Here is a 17,349-nt window from a genome sequence, read left to right on the forward strand (position 1 = left end):
GTGCCCCCATATACAAGGATACCTGCAGAGTGCCCCCATAAACAAGGACATCTGCAGAGTGCCCCCATATACAATGATATCAGCAGAGTGCCCCCATATACAAGGATACCAGCAGAGTGCCCCCATATACAAGGATACCAGCAGAGTGACCCCATATACAAGCATACCTGAAGAGTGCCCCCATATACAAGGACATCAGCAGAGTGCCCCCATATACAAGGATACCAGCAGAGTGCCCCCATAAACAAGGACATCTGCAGAGTGCCCCCATATACAATGATATCAGCAGAGTGCCCCCATATACAAGGATACCAGCAGAGTGCCCCCATATACAAGGATACCAGCAGAGTGCCCCCATATAGAAGGATGCCTGCAGAGTGCCCCAATATAAGAGGATACCAGCAGAGTGCCCCCATATAGAAGGATGCCTGCAGAGTGCCCCCATATAGAAGGATGCCTGCAGAGTGCCCCAATATAAGAGGATACCAGCAGAGTGCCCCCATATACAAGGATACCAGCAGAGTGCCCCCATATACAAGGACACCAGCAGGGTGCCCCCATATACAAGGATACCATCAGAGTGCCCCCATATACAAGGATACCAGCAGAGTGCCCCCCTACACTAGGATACCATCAGAGTGCCCCCATATACAAGGATACCAGCAGGGTGCCCCCATATGCAAGAATACCTGCAGAGTGCCCCCATATACAAAGATACCAGCAGAGTGCCCCCATATACAATGATACCAGCAGAGTGCCCCCATATACAAGGATACCTGAAGAGTGCCCCCTATACAAGGATACCAGCAGAGTGCCCCCATATACAAGGATACCAGCAGAGTGCCCCCATATACAATGATACCAGCAGAGTGCCCCCATATACAAGGATACCTGCAGAGTGCCCCCATATACAAGGATACCAGCAAAGTGCCCCCATATACAAGGATACCAGCAGAGTGCCCCCCATATACAAGGATACCTGCAGAGTGCCCCCATATACAAGGATACCTGCAGAGTGCCCCCATATACAAGGATACCAGCAAAGTGCCCCCATATACAAGGATACCAGCAGAGTGCCCCCCATATACAAGGATACCTGCAGAGTGCCCCCATATACAAGGATACCTGCAGAGTGCCCCCATATACAAGAATACCAGCAGAGTGCCCCCATATACAAGGATGCCAGCAGAGTGCCCCCATATACAATGATACCTGCAGAGTCCCCCATATACAAGGATACCAGCAGAATGCCCCCATATACAAGGATACCAGCAGAGTGCCCCCTATACAAGGACACCAGCAGAATGCCCCCATATACAAGGATACCAGCAGAGTGCCCCCATATACGAGGATACCTGAAGAGTGCCCCCATAAATAAGGATACCTGCAGGGTGCCCCCATATACAAGGATACCTGCAGAGTGCCCCCATATACAAGGATACCAGCAGAATGCCCCCATATACAATGATACCAGCAGAGTGCCCCCCTATACGAGGATACCTGAAGAGTGCCCCCATAAATAAGAATACCTGCGAGGTGCCCCCATATACAAGGAAACCAGCATAGTGACCCCATATACAAGGATACCAGCAGAATGCCCCCATATACAAGGATACCTGCAGAGTGCCCCCATATACAAGGACATCAGCAGAGTGCCCCCATATACAAGGATACCTGCAGAGTGCCCCCATATACAAGGATACCAGCAGAGTGCCCCCATATACAAGGATACCAGCAGAGTACCCCCATATACAAGGATACCTGCAGAGTGCCCCCATATAGAAGGATACCTGCAGAATGCCCCCATATACAATGATACCAGCAGAGTGCCCCCATATACAAGGACACCAGTATAGTGCCCGCATATACAAGGATACCAGCAGAGTGCCCCCTATACAAGGATAATCAGCAGAGTGCCCCCATATTTATGAATACGAGCAGAGTGCCCCCATATAGAAGGATGCCTGCAGAGTGCCCGCATATACAAGGATACCAGCAGAGTGCCCCCATATACAAGGATACCAGCAGAGTGCCCCCATATACAAGGATACCTGCAGAAGGCCCCCCTATACGAGGATACCAGCAGAGTGCCCCCATATACAAGGATACCTGCAGAGTGCCCCCATATACAAGGATACCTGCAGAGTGCCCCCATATACAAGGATACCTGCAGGGTGCCCCCATATACAAGGATACCTGCAGGGTGCCCCCATATACGCGGATACCAGCATAGTGCCCACATATACAAGGATACCAGCAGAGTGCCCCCATATACAAGGATACCTGAAGGGTGCCCCATATACAAGGATACCTGCAGAGTCCCCCATATACAAGGATACCTGCAGAGTCCCCCCTATACAAGGACACCAGCAGAATGCCCCCATATACAAGGATACCTGCAGAGTGCCCCCTATACAAAGATATCAGCAGAGTGCCCCCATATACGAGGATACCTGCAGGGTGCCCCCATATACAAGGATACCAGTATAGTGCCCGCATATACAAGGATACCAGCAGAGTGCCCCCATATACAATGATACCAGCAGAGTGCCCCCATATACAAGGATACCTGCAGAGTGCCCCCATATACAAGAATACCAGCAGAGTGCCCCCATATACAAGAATACCTGCAGAGTTCCCCCCTATACAAGGATACCTGCAGAAGGCCCCCATATACGAGGATACCAGCAGAGTGCCCCCATATACAAGGATATCTGCAGGATGCCCCCATATACAAGGATACCTGCAGGGTGCCCCCATATACAAGGATACCAGCGGAGTGCCCCCATATACAAGGATACCAACAGAAGGCCCCCCTATACGAGGCTATCTGCAGAATGCCCCCATATACAAGGATACCTGCAGGGTGCCCCCATATACAAGGATACCTGCAGGGTGCCCCCATATACAAGGATATCTGCAGGATGCCCCCATATACAAGGATACCTGCAGGGTGCCCCCCTATACAAGGATATCTGCAGGATGCCCCCATATACAAGGATACCTGCAGGGTGCCCCCATATACAAGGATATCTGCAGGATGCCCCCATATACAAGGATATCTGCAGAGTGCCCCATATACAAGGATACCAGCAGAGTGCCCCCATATATACAAGGATACCAGCATAGTGCCCCCATATACAAGGATACCTGCAGAATGCCCCCATATACAATGATACCAGCAGAGTGCCCCCATATACAATGATACCAGCAGAGTGCCCCCCTATACGAGGATACCAGCAGAGTGCCCCCATATACAAGGATACCTGAAGAGTGCCCCCATATACAAGGATACCAGCAGAATGCCCCCATATACAATGATACCAGCAGAGTGCCCCCCTATACGAGGATACCTGAAGAGTGCCCCCATAAATAAGGATACCTGCAGGGTGCCCCCATATACAAGGAAACCAGCATAGTGACCCCATATACAAGGATACCAGCGGAGTGCCCCCATATACAAGGATATCTGCAGAGTACCCCCATATACAAGGATACCAGCAGAGTGCCCCCTATACAAGGATACCAGCAGAGTGCCCCCATATAGAAGGATACCTGCAGAATGCCCCCATATACAATGATACCAGCAGAGTGCCCCCATATACAAGGACACCATTATAGTGCCCGCATATACAAGGATACCAGCAGAGTGCCCCCTATACAAGGATAATCAGCAGAGTGCCCCCATATTTATGAATACGAGCAGAGTGCCCCCATATAGAAGGATGCCTGCAGAGTGCCCCCATATACAAGGATACCAGCATAGTGCCCGCATATACAAGGATACCAGCAGAATGCCCCCATATACAAGGATACCTGCAGAAGGCCCCCCTATACGAGGATACCAGCAGAGTGCCCCCATATACAAGGATACCAGCAGAGTGCCCCCATATACAATGATACCAGCAGAGTGCCCCCATATACAATGATACCAGCAGAGTGCCCCCATATACAAGGACATCAGCAGACGGCCCCCATATACAAGGATACCAGCAGAGTGCCCCCATATACAAGGATAACAGCAGAGTGCCCCCATATACAAGGATACCAGCAGAATGCCCCCATATACAAGGATACCTGCAGAGTGACCCCAAATACAAGGATACCAGCAGAGTGCCCCCATATACAAGGATACCAGCAGAGTGCCCCCATATACAATGATACCAGCAGGGTGCCCCCATAAATAAGGATACCTGCAGGGTGCCCCCATATACAAGGATACCTGCAGAGTGCCCCCATATACAAGGATACCAGCAGAGTGCCCCCATATACAAGGATAAGAGCAGAGTGCCCCCATATACAATGATACCAGCAGAGTGCCCCCATATACAAGGATACCAGCAGAGTGCCCCCATATACAAGGATACCTGCAGAGTGCCCCCATATACAATGATACCAGCAGAGTGCCCCCATATACAAGGATAACAGCAGAGTGCCCCCATATACAAGGATACCAGCAGAGTGCCCCCATATACAAGGATACCAGCAGAGTGCCCCCATATACAAGGATACCAGCAGAGTGCCCCCATATACAATGATACCAGCAGAATGCCCCCATATACAATGATACCAGCAGAGTACCCCCATATTGAGGAATACGAGCAGAGTGCCCCCATATAGAAGGATGCCTGCAGAGTGCCCCCCTATACAAGGACACCTGCAGAGTGCCCCAATATACAAGGATGCCAGCAGAGTGCCCCCATATACAAGGATACCAGCAGAGTGCCCCCATATACAAGGATACCAGCATAGTGCACCCATATACAAGGATACCTGCAGAGTGCCCCCATATACAATGATACCAGCAGAGTGCCCCCATATACAAGGACATCAGCAGAGTGCCCCCATATACAAGGATACCAGCAGAGTGCCCTCATATACAAGGATACTAGCAGAGTGCCCCCATATACAATGATACCAGCAGAGTGCCCCCATATACAAGGATAACAGCAGAGTGCCCCCATATACAAGGATACCAGCAGAATGCCCCCATATACAAGGATACCTGCAGAGTGACCCCATATACAAGGATACCAGCAGAGTGCCCCCATATACAAGGATACCAGCAGAGTGCCCCCATATACAAGGATACCTGCAGGGTGCCCCCATATACAAGGACATCAGCAGAGTGCCCCCATATACAATGATACCAGCAGAGTGCCCCCATATACAATGATACCAGCAGAGTGCCCCCATATACAAGGATACCTGCAGAGTGCCCCCATATACAATGATACCAGCAGAGTGCCCCCATAAATAAGGATACCTGCAGGGTGCCCCCATATACAATGATACCAGCAGAATGCCCCCATATACAAGGATACCTGCAGAGTGCCCCATATACAAGGATACCAGCAGGGTGCCCCCATATACAAGGATACCAGCAGAGTACCCCCATATTGAGGAATACGAGCAGAGTGCCCCCATATACAAGGATACCAGCAGAGTGCCCCCATATACAAGGATACCTGCAGAGTGCCCTCATATACAAGGATACTAGCAGAGTGCCCCCATATACAATGATACCAGCAGAGTGCCCCCATATACAAGGATACCAGCAGAATGCCCCCATATACAAGGATACCAGCAGAGTGCCCCCATATACAATGATACCAGCAGAGTGCCCCCCTATACAAGGATACCTGCAGAGTGCCCCCATATACAATGATACCAGCAGAGTGCCCCCCTATACAAGGATACCTGCAGAGTGCCCCCATATACAATGATACCAGCAGAGTGCCCCCATATACAAGGATACCTGAAGAGTGCCCCCATAAATAAGGATACCTGCAGGGTGCCCCCATATACAATGATACCAGCAGAATGCCCCCATATACAAGGATACCTGCAGAGTGCCCCCATATACAAGGATACCAGCAGAGTGCCCCCATATACAAGAATACCAGCAGAGTGCCCCCATATACAAGGATACCTGCAGAGTGCCCCCCTACAATAGGATACCATCAGAGTGCCCCCATATACAAGGATACCAGCAGAGTGCCCCCATATACAAGAATACCAGCAGAGTGCCCCCATATACAAGGATACCAGCAGAGTGCCCCCCTACACTAGGATACCATCAGAGTGCCCCCATATACAAGGATACCATCAGAGTGCCCCCATATACAAGGATACCTGCAGAGTGCCCCCATATACAATGATACCAGCAGAATGCCCCCATATTCAATGATACCAGCAGAATGCCCCCATATACAAGTACATCAGCAGAGTGCCCCCATATACAAGGATACCTGCAGAGTGACCCCATATACAAGGATACCTGCAGAGTGCCCCCATATATCACGTTATCTGCAGGGTGCCCCCATATACGAGGCTATCTGCAGGGTGCCCCCATATACGAGGCTATCTGCAGGGTGCCCCCATATACGAGGCTATCTCTAGGGTGCCCCCATATACGAGGCTATCTGCAGGGTGCCCCCATATTCGAGGCTATCTGCAGGGTGCCCCCATATTCGAGGCTATCTGCAGGGTGCCCCCATATTCGAGGCTATCTGCAGGGTGCCCCCATATATCAGGCTATCTGCAGGGTGCCCCCATATACGAGGCTATCCCTACAGTGCCCCCATATATCAGGCTATCTGCAGGGTGCCCCCATATATCAGGCTATCTGCAGGGTGCCCCCATATATCAGGCTATCTGCAGGGTGCCCCCATATGTTTGTGCTAAATTAGTAAAATACATCAATTAGCTGTGACTGTAGTGGATGTCATGTGATGTCATCGGCAGGGGGCGGAGCTGGGACTACCTCTGAGACATGATATATGGCCATTATCATGTTGTGTGCTATGACTGTCTCCTCCAGCGATCATGGAGGGCGGCGGCGCAGCGGGGGACGGTGGCAGGCTGCTATATAAGGCAGTCAGTCTGTGCTGGAAAACATCTGGAAAAATCACATAATTAGCAGAGACTTAACCGCTGCTCGCCACACGGCGGCCGGCGCCGCACTCTGAGCCTTAAAGGGGCAGAGCCTCCATTTCGAACGGTGTCCCACTATTAGTCTTCCGTCATCAATGGCCATGCTGACCCATTTCTGGGAAAGCAAAGTGACGACCACCATCAGTGTTCGCACAATCTCCCCACTGTCAGGGACGGCGGCCATAGTCTTGTCTTTTTCAGCTACAAGGAGAATATTCTAATCAAACTATGGTAGTCGGCGGGTCACCAGCAGTGGTCATTTACGAGGGGATGAAATCTAAGTGTCTCCAACAGTACAGTGGTCGTAAAGGAACTATCTCCTCACCTTGAAGGCCTCCTTCAGGTCCTCCTCATGGGTCTGGTTACTCTGCCAGGGTTTGTAGGCATCTCTGTTCCCATCAGAACGTAAACTTTCACCAAATACATCCACGTAGAAGAAGACATAGTCGCCATTGGTTAACCGTTCCTTGTGAGCCTGCAGCATGATCATATGGAGCATCTCCAGGGGACCACAGATGTAAATCACTGTGCAGAGAAGACAAGAGTCATCAACAAGGTCACACAGATGGGAAGAAGGAAAACTCATCACTAGCAGAGACCACCGGACCCCTGAAAAGCGAATATGATGAAGACCTCACCACCCCAAGCAATGATGATAAAGACCTTACCACCCCATACAATGATGATGATGATGATGATGATAAAGACCTCACCACCCCAAACAATGATGATAAAGACCTCACCACCCCAAACAATGATGATGATAAAGACCGCACCACCCAATACAATGATGATGATGATGATAAAGACCTCACCACCCCAAACAATGATGATGATGATAAAGACCTTACCACCCCACAGAATGATGATGATGATGATAAAGACCTCACCACCCCAAACAATGATGATAAAGACCTTAGCACCCCACAGAATGATGATGATGATAAAGACCTCACCACCCCAAACAATGATGATAAAGACCTCACCACCCCAAACAATGATGATAAAGACCTCACCACCCCAAACAATGATGATAAAGACCTCACCACCCCAAACAATGATGATAAAGACCTCACCACCCCATACAATGATGATAAAGACCTCACCACCCCAAACAATGAAGATAAAGACCTTACCACCCCACAGAATGATGATGATGATGAAGACCTCACTACCCCAAACAATGATGATAAAGACCTTACCACCCCACAGAATGATGATGATGATGAAGACCTCACTACCCCAAACAATGATGATAAAGACCTTAGCACCTCACACAATGATGATGATGATGATAAAGACCTCACCACCCCAAACAATGATGATAAAGACCTCACCACCCCATACAATGATGATAAAGACCTCACCACCCCATACAATGATGATAAAGACCTTACCACCCCATACAATGATGATGATGATAAAGACCTCACCACCCCAAACAATGATGATAAAGACCTCACCACCCCATACAATGATGATAAAGACCTCACCACCCCAAACAATGATGATAAAGACCTTACCACACCATACAATGATGATGATGATAAAGACCTCACCACCCCAAACAATGATGATAAAGACCTTACCACACCATACAATGATGATGATGATGATGATGATAAAGACCTCACCACCCCAAACAATGATGATAAAGACCTTACCACCCCATACAATGATGATGATGATGATGATAAAGACCTCACCACCCTAAACAATGATGATAAAGACCTTACCACCCCGTACAATGATGATGATGATAAAGACCTTACCACCGCAAACAATGATGATAAAGACCTTACCACCCCGTACAATGATGATGATAATAAAGACCTCACCACCCCAAACAATGATGATAAAGAACTTACCACCCCAAACAATGATGATAAAGACCTTACCACCCCAAACAATGATGATAAAGACCTTACCACACCATACAATGATGATGATGATGATGATAAAGACCTCACCACCCCAAACAATGATGATAAAGACCTTACCACCCCATACAATGAAGATGATGATGATAAAGACCTCACCACCCCACAGAATGATGATGATGAAGACCTCACCACCCCAAACAATGATGATAAAGAACTTACCACCCCAAACAATGATGATAAAGACCTTACCACCCCAAACAATGATGATAAAGACCTTACCACACCATACAATGATGATGATGATGATAATAAAGACCTCACCACCCCAAACAATGATGATAAAGACCTTACCACCCCATACAATGATGATGATGATGATGATAAAGACCTCACCACCCTAAACAATGATGATAAAGACCTTACCACCCCGTACAATGATGATGATGATAAAGACCTTACCACCGCAAACAATGATGATAAAGACCTTACCACCCCGTACAATGATGATGATGATAAAGACCTCACCACCCCAAACAATGACGATAAAGACCTTACCACTCCACAGAATGATGATGATGAAGACCTCACCACCCCAAACAATGATGATAAAGAACTTACCACCCCAAACAATGATGATAAAGACCTTACCACCCCAAACAATGATGATAAAGACCTTACCACACCATACAATGATGATGATGATGATGATAAAGACCTCACCACCCCAAACAATGATGATAAAGACCTTACCACCCCATACAATGATGATGATGATAAAGACCTCACCACCCCAAACAATGACGATAAAGACCTTACCACACCACAGAATGATGATGATAAAGACCTCACCACCCCAAACAATGATGATAAAGAACTTACCACCCCAAACAATGATGATAAAGACCTTACCACCCCAAACAATGATGATAAAGACCTTACCACCCCAAACAATGATGATAAAGACCTTACCACCCCAAACAATGATGATAAAGACCTTACCACACCATACAATGATGATAAAGACCTTACCACCCCAAACAATGATGATAAAGACCTTACCACCCCATACAATGATGATGATGATAAAGACCTCACCACCCCAAACAATGATGATAAAGACCTTAGCACCCCACAGAATGATGATGATGATGATAAAGACCTCACCACCCCAAACAATGATGATAAAGACCTTACCACCCCATACAATGATGATGATGATAAAGACCTCACCACCCCAAACAATGATGATAAAGACCTTAGCACCCCACAGAATGATGATGATGATAAAGACCTCACCACCGCAAACAATGATGATAAAGACCTTACCACCCCAAACAATGATGATGATGATGATAAAGACCTCACCACCCCAAACAATGATGATGAAGACCTAACCACCCCACAGAATGATGATGATAAAGACCTCACCACCCCAAACAATTATGATAAAGACCTTACCACAAAATACAATGATGATGATGATAAAGACCTCACCACCCCAAACAATGATGATAAAGACCTTACCACACCATACAATGATGATGATGATAAAGACCTCACCACCCCAAACAATGATGATAAAGACCTTACCACACCATACAATGATGATGATGATAAAGACCTCACCACCCCAAACAATGATGATAAAGACCTTACCACACCATACAATGATGATGATGATGATGATAAAGACCTCACCACCCCAAACAATGATGATAAAGACCTTACCACCCCATAGAATGATGATAAAGACCTTACCACCGCAAACAATGATGATAAAGACCTTACCACACCATACAATGATGATGATGATGATGATAAAGACCTCACCACCCCAAACAATGATGATAAAGACCTTACCACCCCATACAATGATGATGATGATGATAAAGACCTCACCACCCCAAACAATGATGATAAAGACCTTACCACCCCACAGAATGATGATGATAAAGACTTCACCACCCCAAACAATGATGATAAAGACCTTACCACACCATACAATGATGATAAAGACCTTACCACCCCAAACAATGATGATAAAGACCTTACCACCCCACAGAATGATGATGATAAAGACCTCACCACCCCAAACAATAATGATAAAGACCTCACCACCCCAAACAATGATGATAAAGACCTTACCACCCCATACAATGATGATAAAGACCTTACCACCGCAAACAATGATGATAAAGACCTTACCACCCCATACAATGATGATGATGATGATAAAGACCTCACCACCCCAAACAATGATGATAAAGACCTTACCACTCCACAGAATGATGATGATAAAGACCTCACCACCCCAAACAATGATGATAAAGACCTTACCACACCATACAATGATGATAAAGACCTTACCAGCCCAAACAATGATGATAAAGACCTTACCACCCCACAGAATGATGATGATGATAAAGACCTCACCACCCCAAACAATGATGATAAAGACCTTACCACCCCATACAATGATGATGATGATAAAGACCTCACCACCCCAAACAATGATGATAAAGACCTTAGCACCCCACAGAATGATGATGATGATAAAGACCTCACCACCGCAAACAATGATGATAAAGACCTTACCACCCCAAACAATGATGATTATGATAAAGACCTTACCACCCCATACAAGGATGATGATGATAATGACCTCACCACCCCAAACAATGATGATAAAGACCTTACCACCCCACAGAATGATGATGATAAAGACCTCACCACCCCAAACAATGATGATAAGGACCTTACCACAAAATACAATGATGATGATGATAAAGACCTCACCACCCCAAACAATGATGATAAAGACCTTACCACACCATACAATGATGATGATAATAAAGACCTCACCACCCCAAACAATTATGATAAAGACCTTACCACCCCATACAATGATGATGATGATAAAGACCTCACCACCCCAAACAATGATGATAAAGACCTTACCACCCCACAGAATGATGATGATGATAAAGACCTCACCATCCCAAACAATGATGATAAAGACCTTAGCACCTCACAGAATGATGATGATGATAAAGACCTCACCACCCCAAACAATGATGATAAAGACCTTAGCACCTCACAGAATGATGATAATGATGATAAAGACCTCACCACCCCAAACAATGATGATAAAGACCTTACCACCCCACAGAATGATGATGATGATGATGATAAAGACCTCACCACCCCAAACAATGATGATAAAGACCTCACCACCCCACAGAATGATGATGATGATGATGATAAAGACCTCACCACCCCAAACAATGATGATAAAGACCTCACCACCCCACAGAATGATGATGATGATGATGATAAAGACCTCACCACCCCAAACAATGATGATAAAGACCTCACCACCTCAAACAATGATGATGATTATGATAAAGAGCTCACCACCCCAAACAACAATGATGATGATGATAAAGAGCTCACCACCCCAAACAATGATGATGAAGACCTCACCACCCCACAGAATGATGATGATGATGATGATGATAAAGACCTCACCGCCCCAAACAATGATGATAAAGACCTCACCACCCCACAGAATGATGATGATGATGATAAAGACCTCACCACCCCAAACAATGATGATAAAGACCTTACCACCCCACAGAATGATGATGATGATGATGATAAAGACCTCACCACCCCAAACAATGATGATAAAGACCTCACCACCCCACAGAATGATGATGATGATGATAAAGACCTCACCACCCCAAACAATGATGATAAAGACCTCACCACCTCAAACAATGATGATGATTATAAAGAGCTCACCACCCCAAACAACAATGATGATGATGATAAAGAGCTCACCACCCCAAACAATGATGATGAAGACCTCACCACCCCACACAATGATGATGATGATGATCTCACCACCCCGCAAAATGATGATAATGATGATGATGAAGACCACACTACCCCACACAATGATGAAGAAGACCTCACCACCCCGCACAATGATGATAAAGATCTCCCCACCCCAAACAATGATGATGATGATGATGATGATGATGATGATGAAAACCTTACCACCCCCATTGATGATAATGTACCTCACTACCCCGCACAATGATGATGAAGAACTTACCACCCCACACAATGATAATGATGATGATAAAGACCTCACCACCCCAAACAATGATGATAAAGACCGCACCACCCAATACAATGATGATGATGATGATAAAGACCTCACCACCCCAAACAATGATGATAAAGACCTCACCACCCCAAACAATGATGATGATTATGATAAAGAGCTCACCACCCCAAACAACAATGATGATGATGATAAAGAGCTCACCACCCCAAACAATGATGATGATGATGATAAAGACCTCACCACCCCAAACAATGCTGATGATGATGATAAAGACCTCACCATCCCAAACAATGCTGATGATGATAAAGAGCTCACCACCCCACACAATGATGATGATGATGATGATAAAGACCTCACCACCCTGCACAATGATGATGATAAAGACCTCACCACCCCAAACAATGCTGATGATGATAAAGACCTCACCACCCCACACAATGATGATGATGATGATGATGATGATGATAAAGACCTCACCACCCCAAACAATGATGATAAAGACCTTACCACCCCACAGAATGATGATGATGATGATAAAGACCTCACCACCCCAAACAATGATGATGAAGACCTCACCACCCCACACAATGATGATGATGATGATCTCACCACCCTGCGAAATGATGATAATGATGATGATGATGAAGACCACACTACCCCACACAATGATGAAGAAGACCTCACCACCCCGCACAATGATGATGATAAAGATCTCCCCAGCCCAAACAATGATGATGATGATGATGATGAAAACCTTACCACCCCCATTGATGACAATGTACCTCACTACCCCGCACAATGATGATGAAGACCTTACCACCCCACACAATGATAATGATGATGAAGACCTCACCACCCAACACAATGATAATGATGATGAAGACCTCACCACCCCGCAAAATGATGATGATGATAAAGACCTCACCACCTCAAAAAATGATGATAAAGATCTCCCCACCCCAAACAATGATGATGATGATGATGATGATGATGATGAAAACCTTACCACCCCCATTGATGATAATGTACCTCACTACCCCGCACAATGATGATGATGATGATGATGATAATGTTGAGGACCTCACCACGCTGCAAAATGATGATGATGATGATGATGAAGACCTCACCTCCCCGCACAATGAAGATGATGATGATGATGATGATGATGATGAAGACCTCACCACCCCCATGATGATGATGTACCTCACTACCCTACACAATGATGATGAAAACCTCACCACCCCGCACAATGAAGATGATGAAGACCTCACCACCCCCATGATGATGATGTACCTCACTACCCCACACAATGATGATGAAAACCTCACCACCCCGCACAATGATGATGATGATGATGATGATGATGAAGACCTCACCACCCCACACAATGATGATGATGAATACCTCACCACACGGCGACGACGATGATGCTGATCTCGCTACCCCACACAATGATTAAGATGCAGACCTCACAACATCCCGGCAAATCAGATGACGCATTAGCAAACTGCAGGAATAGAGTGAAATTCGCCAAAGATGGAAGAGGAAATCGATAGGGACAGTATAAGTAAGCTCACCATTACTAGTGGTGTACCATGGGAGGCAGTAATGGAGGGGTTATTAGTGGTTTACCCCATGGGGTAGTTTGGAGGTGTCACTGTTACTAGTGGGGTACCACAGACAGAATAGACAAGTCAACTTCAGGGGCACAACTAAAAGTTCAGGGACCCGGGCGCAAACGTTCAGCTAACTCTTCCCCCTCACCTGTATCCACACCTAAACCATGCTGCATAAAGCTGTGAAACTAATTTACATACATGACCTAGTACATATACATATATATGGTCTAGATCATAGACATATCAGGGAACAGGACAGAGATCTATCACACCCAGGACTGTAACAAGGGGGCGCTCTAATAACTATGTATAGATATATCAGGAGTCCGTACAGAGATCTCTCCCATCATCTATTATACCCAGGACTGTAACAAGGGGGCGCTCTAATAACTATGTATAATATATCAGGGGTCAGTACAGAGATCTCTGCCATCATCTATTATACCCCAGACTGTAACAAGGGGGCGCTCTAATAACTATGTATAGATCTATCAGGGGTCAGTACAGAGATCTCTCCCATCATCTATTATACCCAGGACTGTACCAAGGGGGCGCTCTAATAACTATGTATAGATATATCAGGGATTAGTACAGAGATCTCTCCTATCATCTATTATACCCAGGACTGTAACAAGGGGGCGCTCTAATAACTATGTATAATATATCAGGGGTCAGTACAGAGATCTCTCCCATCATCTATTATACCCAGGACTGTAACAAGGGAGCACTCTAATAACTATGTATAGATATATCAGGGGTCAGTACAGAGATCTATCATACCCAGGACTGTAACAAGGGGGCGCTCTAATAACTATGTATAGATATATCAGGAGTCCGTACAGAGATCTCTGCCATCATCTATTATACCCAGGACTGTAACAAGGGGGGCACTCTAATAACTATATATAGATATATCAGGGGTCAGTACAGAGATCTGTCCCATCATCTATTATACCTAGGACTGTAACAAGGGGGCGCTCTAATAACTATGTATAATATATCAGGGGTCAGTACAGAGATCTCTGCCATCATCTATTATACCCAGGACTGTAACAAGGGGGCGCTCTAATAACTATATATAGATATATCAGAGGTCAGTACAGAGATCTCTCCCATCATCTATTATACCCAGGACTATAACATGGGGGCGCTCTAATAACTATATATAGATATATTAGGGGTCAGTACAGAGATCTCTCCCATCATCTATTATACCGAGGACTGTAACAAGGGGGCGCTCTAATAACTATGTATAATATATCAGGGGTCAGTATAGAGATCTCTACCATCATCTATTATACCCAGGACTATAACAAGGGGGCGCTGTAATAACTACGTATAGATATATCAGGGGTCAGTACAGAGATCTCTCCCATCATCTATTATACCCAGGACTGTAACAAGGGGGCGCTCTAATAACTATGTATAGATATATCAGGGGTCAGTACAGAGATCTCTCCTATCATCTATTATACCCAGGACTGTAACAAGGGGGTGCTCTAATAACTATATATAGATATATCAGGGGTTAGTACAGAGATCTCTCCCATCATCTATTATACCTAGGACTGTAACAAGGGGGCGCTCTAATAACTATGTAGAATATATGAGGGGTCAGTACAGAGATCTCTCCCATCATCTATTATACCCAGGACTGTAACAGGGGGGCGCTCTAATAACTATGTATAATATATCAGGGGTCAGTACAGAGATCTCTATCGTCATCTATTATACCCAGGACTGTAACAAGGGGCGCTCTAATAACTATGTATAGATATATCAGGGTCAGTACAGAGATCTCTCCCATCATCTATAATACCCAGGACTGTAACAGGGGGGCGCTCTAATAACTATGTATAATATATCAGGGATCAGTACAGAGATCTCTCCCATCATCTATTATACCCAGGGCGGTAACATGGGGGCTCTCTAATAACTATGTATAATATATCAGGGGTCAGTACAGAGATCTCTCCCATCATCTATTATATACCCAGGACTGTAACAAGGGGGCACTCTAATAACTATGTATAATATATCAGGGGTCAGTACAGAGATCTCTCCCAACATCTATTATACCAGGACTGTAACAAGGGGGGGCGCTCTAATAACTATGTATAATATATCAGGGATCAGTACAGAGATCTCTCCCATCATCTATTATACCCAGGGCGGTAACATGGGGGCTCTCTAATAACTATGTATAATATATCAGGGGTCAGTACAGAGATCTCTCCCATCATCTATTATATACCCAGGACTGTAACAAGGGGGCACTCTAATAACTATGTATAATATATCAGGGGTCAGTACAGAGATCTCTCCCATCATCTATTATACCCAGGACTGTAACAGGGGGGGCGCTCTAATAACTATGTATAATATATCAGGGGTTAGTACAGAGATCTCTCCCATCATCTATTATACCCAGGAGTGTAACAAGGGGGCGCTCTAATAACTATGTATAATATATCAGGGGTTAGTACAGAGATCTCTCCCAACATCTATTATACCAGGACTGTAACAAGGGGGCGCTCTAATAACGATGTGCAGATATATCAGGGATCAGTACAGAGATCACTCCCATAATCTATTATACCCAGGACTGTAACAAGGGGGCGCTCTAATAAATATGTATAACATATCAGGGGTCAGTACAGAGATCTCTCTATCATCTATTATACCCAGGACTGTAACAAGGGGGCGCTCTAATAACTATGTATAATTTATCAGGGGTCAGTACAGAGATCTCTCCCATCATCTATTATACCCAGGA

General features: G+C 45.7%; 1 protein-coding gene across 2 annotated transcripts in view; it reads right to left on the minus strand.

The window, feature by feature from the left end:
* The window catches only part of NPR2 (natriuretic peptide receptor 2), a 234,070-nt gene that overhangs the window by 183,541 nt on the left and 33,180 nt on the right, over nt 1-17,349 (minus strand). For both annotated transcript variants that reach the window (XM_066602181.1, XM_066602180.1), the window contains exon 2: nt 7,262-7,461. In XM_066602181.1, the coding sequence (XP_066458278.1) occupies nt 7,262-7,461 (200 nt within the window). The remainder of the gene's footprint in view (nt 1-7,261; nt 7,462-17,349) is intronic.

Source organism: Eleutherodactylus coqui, chromosome 5, assembly GCF_035609145.1.
Source record: "Eleutherodactylus coqui strain aEleCoq1 chromosome 5, aEleCoq1.hap1, whole genome shotgun sequence".
NCBI classification, from domain to species: domain Eukaryota; kingdom Metazoa; phylum Chordata; class Amphibia; order Anura; family Eleutherodactylidae; genus Eleutherodactylus; species Eleutherodactylus coqui.